Raw genomic sequence first — 17,063 nt, forward strand, 5'->3', positions numbered from 1 at the left:
CCCCACGTACCTGGGTAGGGCAAAAGAAAAACGAATAAACAGAGACAAAAGAATAGGGACGGGACCGGCACCAGTGGGAGGGAGCTGTGAAGGAGGAAAGGTTTCCACACACTAGGAGACCCTTCGCGGGCGGAGACGGCGGGTGGCAGAGGGGGGAGCTTCGGGGCCGCAGAGGAGAGCGCAGCAACAGGGGTGCGGAGGGCAAAGCGGAGAGATTCCCGCACAGAGGATCAGGGCCGACCGGCACTCACCTGCCCCAGAGGCTTGTCTGCTCACCCGCCGGGGCGGGCGGGGCTGCGAGCTGAGGCTCGGGCTTCGGTAGGAGCACAGGGAGAGGACTAGGGTTGGAGGCGTGAACACAGCCTGAAGGGAACTAGTGCGCCACAGCTAGCTGGGAAGGAGTCTGGGAAAAAGTCTGGAGCTGCCGAAGAGGCAAGAGACCATTGTTTCGGGGTGCGCGAAAAGAGGGTAAGATTAAGAGCGCTGCTTAAAGGAGCGCCAGAGATGGGCGCGAGCCGCGGCTAACAGCGCGGGCCACAGACACGGGAATGAGATGCTAAGGCTGCTGCTGCCGCCACCAAGAAGCCTGTGTGCGAGCACAGGTCACTCTCCACACCCCCCTCCTGGGAGCCTGTGCAGCCCGCCACAGCCAGGGTCCCATGATCCAGGGACAACTCCCCCGGGAGAACACACGGCGCGCCTCAGGCTGACGCAACGTCACGCCAGCCTCTGCCGCTGCAGGCCCGCCCCGCACTCCGTGCCCCTCCCTCCGCCCGGCCTGAGTGAACCAGAGCCCCCCGAATCAGCGGCTACTTTAACCCCATCCTGTCTGAGCGAAGAACAGACGCCCTCCAGCGACCTACACGCAGAGGCGGAGCCAAATTCAAAGCTGAACCCCTGGAGCTGTGCGAACAAAGAAGAGAAAGGGAAATCTCTCCCAGCAGCCTCAGGAGCAGAGGATTAAATCTCCAGTCAACTTGATGTACCTGCATCTGTGGAATACCTGAATAGACAATGAATCATCCCAGACTGAGGCGGTGGACTTTGGGAGCAACTGTAGACTTCGGGGTTGCTTTCTGCATCTAATTTGTTTCTGGTTTTATGTTTATCTTAATTTAGTATTTAGAGTTTATTATCATTGGTAGATTTGTTTATTGATTTGGTTGCCCTCTTTATATAGATAGATAGATAGATAGATTTTTTTCCTTTTTCTTTTTGTGAGTGTGTATGCGTATGCTTCTGTGTGTGATTTTGTCTGGATAGTTTTGCTTTTACCATTTGCCCTAGGGTTGTCTGTCCATTTTTTTTTAGCACAGTTTTTAGCGCTTGTTATCATTGGTGGATTTCCTTTTACATTTGGTTGCTCTCTTCATTTCTTTTTTTAATGACTTTTTAATTTTTAATAATTTATTTTATTTTATTCTTTCTTTCTCCATTTTCTACTGAGTCATGTGGCTGACAGGGTCTTGGTGCTCCGGCCAGGTGTCAGACCTATGCCTCTGACGTAGGAGAGCTGACTTCAGGACACTGGCCCACCAGACACCTCTGGGCTCCATGCAATATAAAACGGCCAAAGCTCTCTCAGAGATCTCCATCTCAACGCTAAGACCCAGGTCCACTCAACGACCAGCAACCTACAGTGCTGGACACCCTGTGCCAAAAAACTAGCAAGACAGGAACATAACCCCACCCATTAGCACAGAGGCTACCTAAAATCATAATAAGGTCACAGACACCCCAAAACACACCGCTGGACACGGTCCTGCCCACCAGAAAGACAAGGTCCAGCCTCATCCACCAGAACACAGTCACCAGTTCCCTCTACCAGGAAGCCTACAAAACCCACTGAACCAACCTTAGCCACTGGAGGTGGACACCGAAAACAATGCGAACTACGAACCTCCAGCCTGTGAAAAGGAGACCCTAAACACAGTAAGTTAAGCACAACAAGAAGACAGAGAAACACACAGTAGATGAAGGAGCAAGGTAAAAACCCACCAGACCGAACAACTGAAGAGGAAATAGGCAGTCTACCTGGAAAAGAATTCAGAGTAATGGTAGTAAAGACGATCCAAAATCTTGGAAACAGAATAGACATAATGAAAGAAACATTTAACAAGGACCTAGAAGAACTAAAGATGAAACAAACCACGATGAACAACACAATAAATGAAATTAAAAATTCTCTAGAAGGAATCAATAACAGAATAACTGAGGCAGAAGAACGGATAAGTGACCTGGAAGATAAAATAGTGGAAATAACTACCACAGAGCAGAATAAAGAAAAAAGGATGAAAAGAATTGAGGACAGTCTCAGAGACCTCTGGGACAACATTAAACACACAAACATTCGAATTATATATAGGGGTCCCAGAAAAGAAGAGAAAAAGAAACAGACTGAGTAAATATTTGAAGGGATTATAGTTGAAAACTTTCCTAATATGGAAAAGGAAATAGTCAAGTCCAGGAAGTGCAGAGAGTCCCATACAGGATAAATCCAAGGAGAAACACACCAAGACACATAATAATCAAAGTAACAAAAATTAAATACAGAGAAAAAATATTAAAAGCAGCAAGGGAAAAGCAACAAATAACCTATAAGGGAATCCCCATAAGGTTAACAGCTGATCTTTCAGCAGAAACTCTGCAAGCCAGAAGGGAGTGGCAGGACATATCTGAAGTGATGAAAGGGAAAAACCTACAACCAAGATTACTCTACCCAGCAAGGAGTTCATTCAGATTTGACAGAGAAATGAAAACCTTTACAGACAAGCAAAAGCTAAGAGAATTCAGCACCACCAAACCAGCTTTACAACAATTGTAAAGTAACTTCTCTAGGCAGGAAAGACAAGAGAAGGAAAAGACCTACAATAACAAACCCAAAACAATTTTAAAAAAATGGTAATAGGAAAATACATATCGATAATTACTTAAACGTGAATGGATTAAATGCTCCAACCAAAAGACATAGACCAGCTGAATGGATACAAAAACAAGACCCGTATATATGCTGTCTACAAGAGACCCACTTCAGACCTAGGGACACATACAGACTGAAAGTGAGGGGATGGAAAAAGATATTCCATGCAAAAGGAAATCAAAATAAAGCTGGAGTAGCAATTCTCATATCAGACAATATAGACTTTAATATAAAGACTATTACAAGAGACACAGAAGGACACTACATAATGATCAAGGGGTCGATCCAAGAGGAAGATATAACAATTGTAAATATTTATGCACCCAACATAGGAGCACCTCAATACAAAAGGCAAATGCTAACAGCCGTAAAAGAGGAAATCGACAGTAACACAATCATGGTAGGTGACGTTAACACCCCACTTTCACCAATGGACAAATGAGCCAAAATGAAAATAAATAAGGAAACACAAGTTTTAAACAACACATTAAACAAGATGGACTTAATTGATATGTATAGGACATTCCATCCCAGAACAACACAAGACACTTTCTTCACAACTGCTCATAGAACATTCTCCAGGATAGATCATATCTTGGGTCACAAATCAAGGCTTGGCAAATTTAAGAATACTGAAATTGTATCAAATATCTTTTCCGACACAACTCTGAGACTAGATATCAATTACAGGAAAAAATCTGTAAAAAATACAAACACATGGAGACTAAACAATACACTACTTAATAACCAACAGATCACTGAAGAAATCAAACAGGAAATCAAAAAATACCTAGAAACAAATGACAATGAAAACACAACAACCCAAAACCTATGGGATGCAGCAAAAGCAGTTCTAAGAGGGAAGTTTATAGCAATACAATCCTACCTTAAGAAACAAGAAAAATCTCAAATAAACAACCTAACCATACATCTAAAGCAATTAGATAAAGAAGAACAAAGAACCCCCAAAGTTAGCAGAAGGAAAGAAATCATAAAGATCAGATAAGAAATAAATGAAAAAGAAGTGAAGGAAACAATAGGAAAGATCAATAAAACTAAAAACTGGTTCTTTGAGAAGATAAACAAAATTGATAAACCATTAGCCAAACTCATCACGAAAAAGAGGGAGAAGATTCAAATCAACAGAATTAGAAATGAAAAAGGAGAAGTAACAACTGACACTGCAGAAATACAAAGGATCATGAGAGATTACTACAAGCAACTCTATGCCAATAAAATGGACAACCTGGAAGAAATGGAAAAATTCTTAGAAAAGTATAACCTTCCAAGACTGAACGAGGAAGAAATAGAAAATATAAACAGAGCAATCACAAGCACTGAAATTGAAACTGTGATTAAAAATCTTCCAACAAACACAAGCCCAGGACCAGATGGCTTCACAGGCGAATTCTATCAAACATTTAGAGAAGAGCTAACACCTATCCTTCTCAAACTCTTCAAAACATAGCAGAGGGAGGAACACTCCCAAACTCATTCTATGAGGCCAACATCACCCTGATACCCAAACCAGACAAAGATGCCACAAAGAAAGAAAACTACAGACCAGTATCACTGATGAACAAAGATGCAAAAATCCTCAACAAAATACTACCAAACAGAATCCAACAGCACATTAAAAGGATCATACAACATGAACAAGTGGGGTTTATCCAAGGAATGCAAGGATTCTTCAGTATATGCAAATCAATCAATGTGATAAACCATAATAACAAATTGAAGGAGAAAAACCATATGATCATCTCAATAAATGCAGAAAAAGCTCACGACAAAATTCAACACCCATTTATGATAAAAACACTGCAGAGTGTAGGCACAAAAGGAATTTAACTCAACATAATAAAGGTCATATATGTCACACCCACAGCCAACATCGTTCTCAATGGTGAAAAACTGAAACCATTTCCTCTAAGATCAGGAACAAGACAAGGTTGTCCACTCTTACCACTATTATTCAACATAGTTTTGGAAGTTTTAGCCACAGCAATCAGGGACAAAAAAGAAATAAAATGAATCCAAATCAGAAAAGAAGAAGTAAAGCTGTCACTGTTTGCAGGTGACATGATACTATACACAGAGAATCCTAAAGGTGCTACTAAAAGACTACTAGAGCTAATCAATGAATTTGGTAAAGTAGCAGGATACAAAATTAATGCACAGAAATCTCTTGCATTCCTATACACTAATAATGAAAAATCTGAAAGAGAAATTAAGGAAACACTCCCATTTACTACTGCAACAAAAAGAATAAAATACCTAGGACTAAACCTACCTAAGGGAACAAAAGACCTATATGCAGAAAACTATGAAACTGATGAAAGAAATTAAGGATGATACAAACAGATGGAGAGATATACCATGTTCTTGGATCGGAAGAATCAACATTGTGAAAATGACTATACTACCCAAAGCAATCTACAGATTCAGTGCAATCCCTATCAAACTACCAATGGCATTTTTCACAGAACTAGAACAAAACATTGCACAATAGGTATGGAAACACAAAAGACGCTGAATAGCCAAAGCCATCTTGGGAAAGAAAAATGGAGCTGGAGGAATCAGGCTCCCGGATTTCAGACTAAACTACAAAGCTACAGTAATCAAGACAGTATGGTACTGGCACAAAAACAGAAACATAGATAAATGGAACAGGATAGAAAGCCCAGAGATAAACCCACGTACATATGGTCACCTTATCTTTGATAAAGGAGGCAGAAATGTACCGTGGAGAAAGGACAGCCTCTTCAGTAAGTGGTGCTGGGAAAACTTGATAACTACATGTAAAAGAATGAAATTAGAACACTCCCTAACACCATACACAAAAATAAACTCAAAATGGATTAAACACCTAAACGTAAGGCCAAACACTATAAAACTCTTAGAGGAAAACATAGGCAGAACACTCTATGACATAAATCACAGCAAGATCCTTTTTGACCCACCTCCTAGAGAAATGGAAATAAAACCAAAAAGAAACAAATGGGAACTAATGAAACAACAGCTTTTGCACAGCAAAAGAAACCATAAACAAGACAAAAAGACAACCCTCAGAATGGGAGAAAATATTTGCAAATGAAGCAACTGACGAAGCATTAATCTCCAAAATTTACAAGCAGCTCATGCAGCTCAATATTAAAAGAACAAACAACCCAATCCAAAATTGGGCAGAAGACCTAAATGGATATTTCTCCAAAGAAGATATACAGATTGCCCACAAACACATGAAAGGATGTTCAACATCACTAATCATCAGAGAAATGCAAACCAAAACCACAATGAGGTATCACCTCACACTAGTCAGAATGGTCATCAACAAAAAATCTACAAACAATAAACGCTGGAGTGGGTGTGGAGAAAAGGGAACCCTCTTGCACTGTTGGTGGGAATGTAAACTGATACAGCCACTATGGAGAACAGTATGGAGGTTCCTTAAAAAAACAAAAGTAGAACTACCATACGACCCAGCACTCCCACTCCTAGGCATATACCCTGAGAAAACCATAATTCAAAAAGAGTCATGTACCATAACGTTCATTGCAGCTCTATTTACAATAGCCAGGACATGGAAGCAACTTAAGTGTCCATCAACAAATGAATGGATAAAGAAGATGTGGCTCATATATACAATGGAATATTACTCAGCCATAAAAAGAAATGAAATTGAGTTATTTGTAGTGAGGTGGATGGACCTAGAGTCTGTCATACAGAGTGCAGTAAGTCAGAAAGAGAAAAACAAATACCGTATGCTAACACATATATATGGAATCTAAAAAAAAAGAAAAAAGAAAATGGTTCTGAAGAACCTAGGGGCTGGAAAGGAATAAAGATGCAGATGTAGAGAATGGACCTGAGGACACGGGATGGGGGAAGGGGAAGCTGGGACAAAGTGAGAGAGTGGCACTGACATATATACACTACCAAATGTAAAATAGATAGCTAGTGGGAAGCAGCCATATAGCACAGGGAGATCAGCTCGGTGCTGTGTGACCTAGAGGGGTGGGATAGGAAGGGTGTGAGGGAGATGCAAGAGGGAGGAGATATGGGGATATATGTATATATATAGCTGATTCAATTTGTTATAAAGCAGAAACTAACACACCGTTGTAAAGCAATTATACGCCAACAAAAATTTTTAAAAAACAAACAAAAAAACAATTATAAGAAACTAGGAGTACCTTTTAAGAAATTTAGAGTGGCAAAGAGCTCACAAACATTATAAAGGCCTAACTGTAACTCTATCATTAAATAAAGCCTTAAGAAGTATATTAGTAAATTCAAGATGTTTAGCACTTAAGTCCAGATTTTTGAACAGACTGGATTACTTTAACTGGTTGATGTTTAATCATCCACGTGACTTCTTCCCCCAGTCCATCTGATGAGAGGGCCTAGACCTCAAACTTTTTTGCCACCACATAACGAATTTGGAAGGCTTGAGAGTGAGGAAAGAGACCAACTGCAAATACAGTTTGAAGAGGAAGAAAAGTAAGAAAACAGAACAGGGCTGAGAATAAAGTGGTCTCTATCTGACCCACCGCAGGGACATGAGAGAGAACAGCGTGAAGGTGAGCAGAGCCAAGGTGTGTTTATGAAATCAGCTTTCTGTCGAAACAGATCAAGAAAAAGCTGCTTGGCCCAAGCCCACTGCTCTCAAAGGTGGCTTCCTCCTGCTGCCGAGAGAGAAGACGGCGGTCTGGAGAAAATGCTCACTTAGACACGAGTCAGCTCGAGTGTCCACTGCCAGGACTGAGAACGCTGACCCCCAAAGGTAGGAAGCTAGCCGCTGAGCTCATTCAGAGAGCTGAAGGGGGCAGGCGAAGCCTGGACCAGATGACCTCTGGGGCCTTTATAGTGCTTCCATCCAAACAAACACCCTCCTAACAGACCAGACGGTCTGGGCTCCCTTTCATGACATGACTGGGGGTGGCTTTATCACAGGGAGGGTAGTGGCTGGGAGGTGATTTTTCTTTCTCTTTAGAAAAGCAGGAGACAACATTCCTGATGGATGCACTGTTGTAATTACCGAGAAGCCAAGTAGCTGTGTCTGTGGGTGTTCTGTGTGGCGGACCGGGGTTGCTCCTGGCGGGCTCTTAGCGGATGCGGTGGGGAGGAGTGGGCAAGGGGCACTTTAGCCGGCTTTACCTTACCATGGTATTTCTCACGGTGGCTTAGTTTTCAAAAGGCTTATCCAAAGAAAGCGCCAACTTTGGTGTCCTGCTGGCCTAGAATGTGTTAGTCATCCAGTGCCCCCCAGAGAAGTTTGGAAAAAAGGAAGTCGCAGTGTCTGGGCTATCTGATGTCTAGTCAACAGAAGAGGCAGAAGGGCCAGGACATCTGGGGCCCCTGCTCTAGATCTCCCCATATGCCAAGTGCTCTTAGGATTTTGGGGGGACGTGAGATGCTCCCAGGTTGGACATGTGCTTCTCAACCCAAAGCAATGCCCCAAACAGAGTGCTTATGTAGCAGGATCTGATAACATTCACTTTTCCTTCCAATCTCATGGGAAGGGGTTATGTTTTCATGATATCTCACCAGCCTAGTAATGGGAGCCCAAGATGGGGGTGGAGGTGAGGATAGCTGTCAGTTAACTACACTGAGCTGCCCGGAGCCTGAAACTGTCACCTTTCTGCCTCAAGCAGCATTACCTTTGCTTACAGCTGCAAAACGATGTCACACAGGTCCCTAGCCATTTAGAAAGTTCTCAAGGACTATGGCTTTCCCCTTTTAAAATGCACTTTCAGTTCTACAGAGACACCTTATCACAGGGAAATGGAGAATTGCTATGAATGAACAGGCATAAGAGGGCAGTGGTTTCCCTTTTTCACTCCAAAAGAAGTCATGGCACGCTCTCCTACAGAGGTCAGACCTCTTTGAAGAGTTTCTGTCTAACCTAGGACTCATCTGTGCTAACTACGAGGTGTCTTTAAAAAACAGAAGAGTGATGCTTTTTTTTTTTTTTTTTTTTTGCGGTACGCGGGCCTCTCACTGTTGTGGCCTCTCCCGTTGCGGAGCACAGGCTCCGGACGCACAGGCTCAGCAGCCATGGTTCACGGGCCCAGCTGCTCCGCGGCATGTGGGATCTTCCCAGACCGGGGCACGAACCCACGTCCCCTGCATCGGCAGGCGGACTCAACCACTGTGCCACCAGGGAAGCCCAGTGATGCATTTTTATTCTAAAAATCCTGAGACTGCCTAGTCCCAGGAGGTAAGGATGGGATGGAGATGGGTGTGCAGAGGGGAGGAGACTGGGCATTAGAGGCGGTGGCCAGGGGGGCAAATGGAGGCTCCTTTGTCCAAAGAAGGTTGCCCGGTTTAGAGAACACATGTAAGCCTAAAAGGGCTGAGAGGTAAAGCAACACTGCCACGTTGCCCATGGAGCTACTGAAGGGCTCAGTGCAGTGCCTGAAAACACACCAGCGTTAACACTGCTGAGGGCGAGGATGTATAGTGTTCACACCTTCTCTTCTCGCTCTGGCCTTCCCGTGACCTTCACTGTCCTTACACATTCTCCACCCTCTGTGTGCCACCCTCCTCCGCCCTATATCCCTCACCACCAGGTGGTGGATCCCATCTGCATATTAGAATTAAGGTACAGACACTGATACTGGAGTAGCACAATGTTAATGAGAACACAGCTGCATTAACCAAAGGCTTCTGTCCATCTTAATCTAAAGGCTGGCTAACTTGAATAGTGCTGGCCCCAACGAGGAGGGGAAGAAGCTCTGGAGGCCCTCGGCTACCTGGACACACAGGTGGCTGCCTTCTCTACTTGGGTCTCCCCAAAGGAAAAACCAATCACATGCCCCTCAAAACAGTACTCACACTCCAGATGCAACCATCACACACCATTAGGACACTTGAGTCTTAGCCACTGCACCTCTGGAGGGACAGGAACATGTTTATATTGAGACAGTTGCTAATCAGTCCTGTTACAGGAAGGGTATTCTTCACGGAGGAAGAACCATTAAGGGGTGTGTCTTAATGGCACAGGACAACACAGTCCTGAGGGCTGGGAGCAGGTAGAAAAAGAAAGTGAGGCTGCATGTGCCTGGGCCCATACTTCTCAGCATATCTGCTCAGGCACCGGCCAACTTGCTCCTTTCTTTCTGGCTCCAGAGATTTCTGCCTGGTAGGGGGTAGTCCAACCACTGCTGGAAGCGAGCCCCAAAGGGCTTTCCCAGGCTTGCCACTGCCTTCCACACCAGGGACAGCCATCCTTTATTGGCACCTTGGCAAAAGGACGCTATGACAGCATGGAATGGAGGGAAGAGAGAGGGGAATTCATGAATCCCATGGGACCAAAGACGGCCCAAGTCATGTTTCTGTTAATCTGCTCTTGAAGCAGTAGTTGAAATCCAAGAGGAATATGAGACTGTCCCTAAATCCTGTGCCCTAAAGATGTACTGATTTTTGAAGAGGGTAGCTCCACTGGTTCTGAAAGTGTAGGCCACTGTATAAGCAGCTATGACTAACATGGTCTACAGAACTCTGCAGCCTGTGAACAGGGTATCAGTTCCTTGTAACAGGAAGAGAGGTTCTGAACAGGATGGTGCTTCCGTGGGCATTCACGTCAATGATGACAGTAATCATGATGATGGTAACCGTATCAATAATAGCGGCCATTTTTAGTCACTTAAGTCTGCCAGGCACTTGACCTCCACCCTCGATACGTATTACCTTACGTCATCCCCACATTAAGCTGATGAGGTAGTGCTATTATTATCCCCATTTTACAGGTGGGGAAACTGAGGAGAAACTTAATGAACAGAAGATGTGATTCTCAGGAAAGAGAAACCCAGGCTTTAAATGAAGACTTGTCTATTTTCAAAAATCCCTTCTTACACTATGAAAGGCTTGCTTTTCAAATCCCTGTGTTAGTGACTAAAGTAATAGGAGGGCTTCAGGGACAGGGAGAAAATGAGCTCCATTTTGCAAAGGCTACAAAACAGATGCCAATATAAATTGATCCCACTCTAGCAACAGAAAAGTGGTGTCACCAGTCTTATCCTAAAATGTCATAAAATATACGCATATATAAAATGCATATGCATAAAATACAAGCATATATGCCCTGGACGATACCCACCCGAGGTCACTAGCACATTCGGAACCATGTGTAGGAAGTTCTCTATTAAGCACTTATGCCACAGGCTACAATTAGCAACTCAGCAGGTACCAGTTTGGCCTGGAAAAGGCTATACATTGTGTATGGTGGTGGCAAGAATCTTAGTTTTGAAACCAGGAGGATGTGGGCTCAGATCTACAATCTACTGCCTAATAGCTGTTGGTGGATAAGGGTTCTTTCTGCCTTCCAGGCAGGAGGCCTGGGCTTCCTGATTTTCCTCCAGAGGATCTCTCCTCCATTTCCAGTCCTGGACCTCTCCTCCATTTCCAGTCCTGGCAGCTCAGTAAAGGATGATCTCACTCCTGACACCAGAGGTGGGCACGGGACCCAGTGTCAGCGAATCAGAACATTTCATTCTCCACCCACCCTCCCACCCCTAGTAATCCATTCAGGGATGAGCAATTGAGTCCCTCCAGGCAATGAGACTCCATTACAGATTTTGTTGGGGCTACTGATAAGACGTGCTCTTTCAACTGGGACTGTATATTAGGCTCTAAGTCTGTTCGAAGCAGGGCCCATAAACTTTAAAACCTTCCCTCAGACCTGGTTAATGTTAAAATAATTTCTAGGGCACAATGGTAATTCATATGCTTTGAAAGGAAACAATTCTATTACATCAAATACTTTCTATTTTCTAAGAACTGTGCTGAGAGGATATTCATATTCCACGAACACAGTCAAGGGACAAAGCACATTGCTAACAGACTAGACAGGTGGGGAAATGTCTTATTTACATTTACACAGGTCTGTGGTGTATTTATTGAGATAGTATATGTTATCTGCGAAGTTCTTCCTGAGATATTCAAAACAAAATTTCTGTTTCACGTCCCAGGAATCTAACCTTCAACCACCAAAGCATGTAATGACTAAAAAAACTTATAAAACATTCTATCGTTCCTTTAATCTACATACTTGTGCTGGGAATGGAACTTGTGTATTTAAATTGTAAACGAACTCTCAAGTCTTTTGTTAATACAAAGTAATAATCTTTAAATAATGTAAATTCTTTGTTCATCTTAAAACCTCAGACCCTGGGTCTCGAAGTAAATAAACAGTGCCTCTCAGATTCAAATCAAAACCGCAATGAAACCTGGTTTCTCCTGCAGGGGTCAGCAAAACTTTTTCCATAAAGGCAAATCAAATACTTTGGGCTTTATGGGCCATACACCGCTGCTACAAATCCTCGATTCTGCTGTTGCTACATGAGCGCGGCTTCAGACAATCACATACAAATGAACATGGCTGTGTTCCAAAAAATTTTTATTTACCCAAGCAGCCAGCCTTTGGGACTACAGTTTGCCAAAACTTGCCCTATAGCATGGAGCTGCTGGCAATCTTTCTGCCATCTTGAGGAGAGAGGCTGCCTCAGAATTGAGCCAACAGAGAAAAAAAAAAAAAGGCTGAGGGAGGGATGGCTCAGGTGAGAATGAGACCTCATTATATCATTTGGGCCCCTGGATCCAGCCATGCCTGGAACCATTCTAACCCTGGACATCTGCCTTACATGAACCAATAAATTCTCTTTTTTACTTAAGCGAGCATGGGTTGGGTTCGCTTTCACTTGCAACCAAAAGAGTTCTAACAAATTAACTGTGTGACCACCAGTCTGCTCTCCCGTAAAATAAAGACAATACTGACTTGTAAGGATTAACAGGTATGTACTTAAAAACACTCTTTGGGGGCATAGAAGAGGAGCTCAATAAAAGTTATCTAAAAATGAAGTCTCCTCTGGTACCAGGCAGACCACCTGGCCAATGAGGGTTCCTCTAGGGCTACAGTCCCTTACCTCTTCACCCTAGGATGTCCCTTAAGGAATTACATGAATTTTTAAAATTTTGGAATCTCTGAACTATGCTGAGACCCTCCAGACTGATGTGACAACCAACCGAACTAAGTACCTATGAAATTTTTGATCGCTGGGCTCCATCTTAAACCTGCTGAACGAGAATGTGAATGTATAATACGTAGCCCAGGTAATTCTGATGCCAGCATTCCAAGAAGCGCACTTGGAGAAACATACTAGATAGAGCATTCCTACAGAAGCCTAGAATCCTACTCCCAGTTGAATCCATAGCCTTTGAGTGGCTGGCTAAGGAGAACGATCCCTAGTGTAGAAAATTAGGTCATACTTGAGTGCCATCAGCCGGCCCCCAAATCCTCAGATCACTGAGAATTCCTTAAAGATGTCTAATGCTCGTGGAGTGCTTTATTTCCAAGTGTTTTTACATCTGTTAGCTCATTAGATTTTCATAACCTCCCCGTTATGTAGGTAGGGTATCAAATTTCCTAACTTTGTTTCCTTACAATTATGATTGACACACTATTTTCTCATCGCAAAGAATCACATCACAATTTAGCCTTTTTAAGACTTGGAGAAGGTCCGGGATAAACCTTTTGTTTAACCCTTTGTTTCCCAAACTTAAGTTAATCGCAGATATGGTTGTTTGGTGTTTCCTTGTGGGACACGATTGAGGTCTCATCATAGACTAGTGTTCCACAGAACAAAATTTGGAAAATGCCAAGGCAGTGTCTTTTTTGTCCCTTTTTACAGATGCAGGAAGTTAGACACAGAGGGGTCAACTGACTTGCCCGGAATATGCCAACTCACACAGGAATTAAAGTGGTCCAGGGCTCTGAGTCTAGAGATGGGTCAATTGTCAGGCACACCTCGTATCTCTTGGATGGCTTGAGAATGCTTAAGACCAGGGTGTGTAGGTTACTGGATTCGACCCTTTTCCAACAGTCTTTCCCTCCAGTAATACCATCAAGGTTCATACACTTCTCAGCATTTTTCCTCCCTTGAGCTCATTCCGAGATCTCATAATAAGAGGTCACTCAGTTACCTATTGAATGTAGCATGACAGAGAACCTTATGAAGCCTTACGTTCCACTGAAGAATCATTTCTTGAGTCTGCTTCCTCTTAAGCTCAGACTTCTCATTTTCTTCCACTGACGACATTACACCGTTTTCTTATTTACCTCCCATTAGCTCATAGACCAGTTCTTCAGTGCCATTTGTCATCTGTGTAGTGACTGTGTGAAATCTAAATAGTACTTCTGGAAAAAAAATATTTTAGCAGGAATGAAGGTGCTTGATGAACATCCCTGTTTTCTTTCCCTTTTCCATGTGTGAGTAATTACCATAAGTAGCTCTAACTTGGGCTTCGCCTTGACCCTTACTCAAAAAGTAAGAAACTGCTTATATATATTTTTTTGCCTCTTTCATAAGGAATTCTTAATTTCACTTGTTTCAGAACACAGAAATTAAATTCCATTAGTCTTTTTTCAGAGGTAAATGGCCTATTCTTTTTGTCCTGTCAATAATTCCTTTGAGGACCTTTGATTATTCTTCTCCATGAAAGATGTTCAATTTCTAAAGAGGTCTCAGCAAGGAAAGTCATTGGTTCATTTTTCCCCATAAGAAGTTCTGAATTCACAAAGAATTTAGAGTTTATTTAAATTCTTACTTTTTTTCCTAATGACCGAGGGACACGAGCTGCCCCACTCACTGACTCCGACCCAGCTCATCTTTGTTTTCCTCAGACACAACAAGAAACACATCATTTCTGCATCAAGGCCTTTACACCTGCCATTCCCTCTGCCTGGATGATTATTTGTTTCACTTTTGAACACCACTTTCCTCCTTAACAGAGAATGTTGCACTCCTTTCTGCCCATCTTCCCTTCTAACAGAACCCACATCATCACGCTCACCTGTCTATCCCTTCTCCACAGGACCACAAGCTTCCTGGAGGCCCCGCCCCCAGCACTAGTGGGTGGATCTCTGATCAGTGATTGATGGAAGGGTGGATAGCCCGCGCATACCTGGCCATTGAGATCTGTAACGGGTGCCTATATAGGAGGTCGGGCTTCTAAGAATAGCTTCTTTCCTCTTAGAGAAAGGCACCAAGAGACAGTCTTATTTCTACTCTGATTGCTGTGGCATCAGGATGTAAGGTCTGAACGGTTATAAGCATCTTGCAACCAGCCTGGGGATGGAGTCCTGAAGCCAAAGAGGGCAGAGGAGAGAATCACAGGGCAATGGGATCACGCTCGAGCCTGTCCCACTTAGGAATTTATTATGTTAGACAACAGATGATCTAATTGTTTAAGGCCAAGATGTCCAGGGTCTTTCTTCCCTTACTGTAGCCAAAAGCATCCTAATTGACCTTCCCCTACTAGACTGATTACGCTGGAGAGCAAGGGCCATTTATGACACCTAGGAAATGATCAGTGAATATTTTTTGAGTGAATAAATGCATGAATGTTTCTCAGAAAAAGACACGATAGGAAATACTATATATATGCAAACCAGAGCCTATCCCCTGGAATGCGCATGGTGAGGACAAACAATTGTAGTTGAGATTCATTCTTTATTTACTTGCAGGCAGAGCCATGGCAGGATGTGGGGCTGCGGCAGAGGAGACAGTGTCTACCTCTAAAAGCCACAGGGAAGAAATGACACAGGGAGATTTCTCTCACATATTCCTGTTTCTTAGAAGAGTTGTCTTAGTTGTAAGTGTTATCCCAAATCTAACTGAACTGGGCATTTTGCTTCACCTCAGTCACTGGCTTTTCACAAAAGTTTGTCCCACATGCCACAAGAGATCTGTTGACCTGGGTCAAGTTTGATATATTATTGAAGGGTAACATCACAAACTAAACTCCCTGTGCATTTTATTAGCATAAAAAGACAGTGACCCAAATGGTCCAATCACTAGGGATTAACTAAATTAAGGGACAAGCATTGAACATAAACTATGTGGCCATTAAAAATGATGATGGACACCTCTAATTATTGACATGAAAGCTGCCATGGTTTCTTATTCAGTGGAAAGTAAGTTGTCAAGTATTATATATGGTATAATTTGATTTTTCTAAAAGAGGTTTACTTACCTATCTATCTATACATAAGCATAGAATCTGGAAGAAGAAACTTGGCTAAACAGTGGTTCTATTTGGGTCATAAAGTCAGAGATGATCTCAAATTTCTCTATAATTCTATTTTCTGATGGGGGGTAGATTAGATGTAATCCCATCTCTGCCATCTACAAACCACATACAAAGCCCCAATATCTTCCTTTGTACAAGAGAGGAAGTAAGAGAACCTGTCTCTTAAACTGTTATGAAGAATGAATATATTTGAAGCATTTATATCTAGCGTATCAGCCATTGTGATTATTCAATTATGAAAAGTTTATTGCCATTATTGTAACGTGAATATTGCATTTGTGGTTAAGTGTAACAGAAATCTACAAGTGGTACTTAGTGGAGGTGTGGTTGAGTGTATGGGGCATAAAGGAATTACTGATAACTGAATGTCACCTCTCCTGCCAGAGGCTATCACTGGGGTATGTGTGATGCAGCATTTAAAAGCCTGACTTTGGAGTGAATGTGCCTCATGAACTAAAGCAAGTTTCTCCACTTTAAATTGGGAATAATATCATCTTCTTTACAGGTTTTTGTATTACATAAGATAATGTACTTACATGTGGAATACAGTTCCTGGCCATAGTTAAGACCCCAACAAATATTACTATTATTATTACAAATTCATCATAAAATTATATTTTAAATGTAAAAATATTACCTTGACATTCCACTAATTATAATTCTTACCTAGCAAATTTATTGCATTTTAAAAAAGAGTTGTAGTTTAACCAAAAACTGGAACAGTGCACTAAAATGGTTTCCTGGGTTAAAAGAAAAAAAAAATCTGCCACATTTAACTTTTCTGGAATATTAATATTTTGAAAGGAGATAATCAACTCCTTTCTAAAAAGTGGATGGGGGAGGGAAGGGGCTCTTTATAAGTTCAAATTTAGTTGGATGCCAAATTCATATTTATTCTATAGGGTTTAATTTACATGAAAATGGCACTCTACTGAAAAAAAGGAAGTATAGTCTTTATAGATTAATAAACAACAAAAAAATCCACTAGCTAAAACCCCACTAGCTTATTAACCCACTAGGTTAATAAGACATAGTTAAAATTAATTTTTGT

At 42.3% G+C, this 17,063-nt stretch overlaps 1 protein-coding gene across 8 annotated transcripts in view; it reads right to left on the bottom strand.

The window, feature by feature from the left end:
• Positions 1–17,063, bottom strand: part of PHACTR1 (phosphatase and actin regulator 1) — a 302,874-nt gene that overhangs the window by 209,745 nt on the left and 76,066 nt on the right. Inside the window, exon 1 of one of the 8 annotated variants that reach the window (XM_060163679.1) lies at positions 13,904–14,016. The exons of the other annotated variants lie outside the window; for them this stretch is intronic. Within the exon in view, the coding sequence (XP_060019662.1) occupies positions 13,904–13,919 (16 nt within the window). The 5' untranslated portion in view covers positions 13,920–14,016. Of the gene's footprint in view, positions 1–13,903; positions 14,017–17,063 lie in introns of those variants that run through there. 8 annotated transcript variants of the gene reach the window in all.

The sequence above is a fragment of the Lagenorhynchus albirostris genome, chromosome 10 (assembly GCF_949774975.1).
Source record: "Lagenorhynchus albirostris chromosome 10, mLagAlb1.1, whole genome shotgun sequence".
NCBI lineage: Eukaryota > Metazoa > Chordata > Mammalia > Artiodactyla > Delphinidae > Lagenorhynchus > Lagenorhynchus albirostris.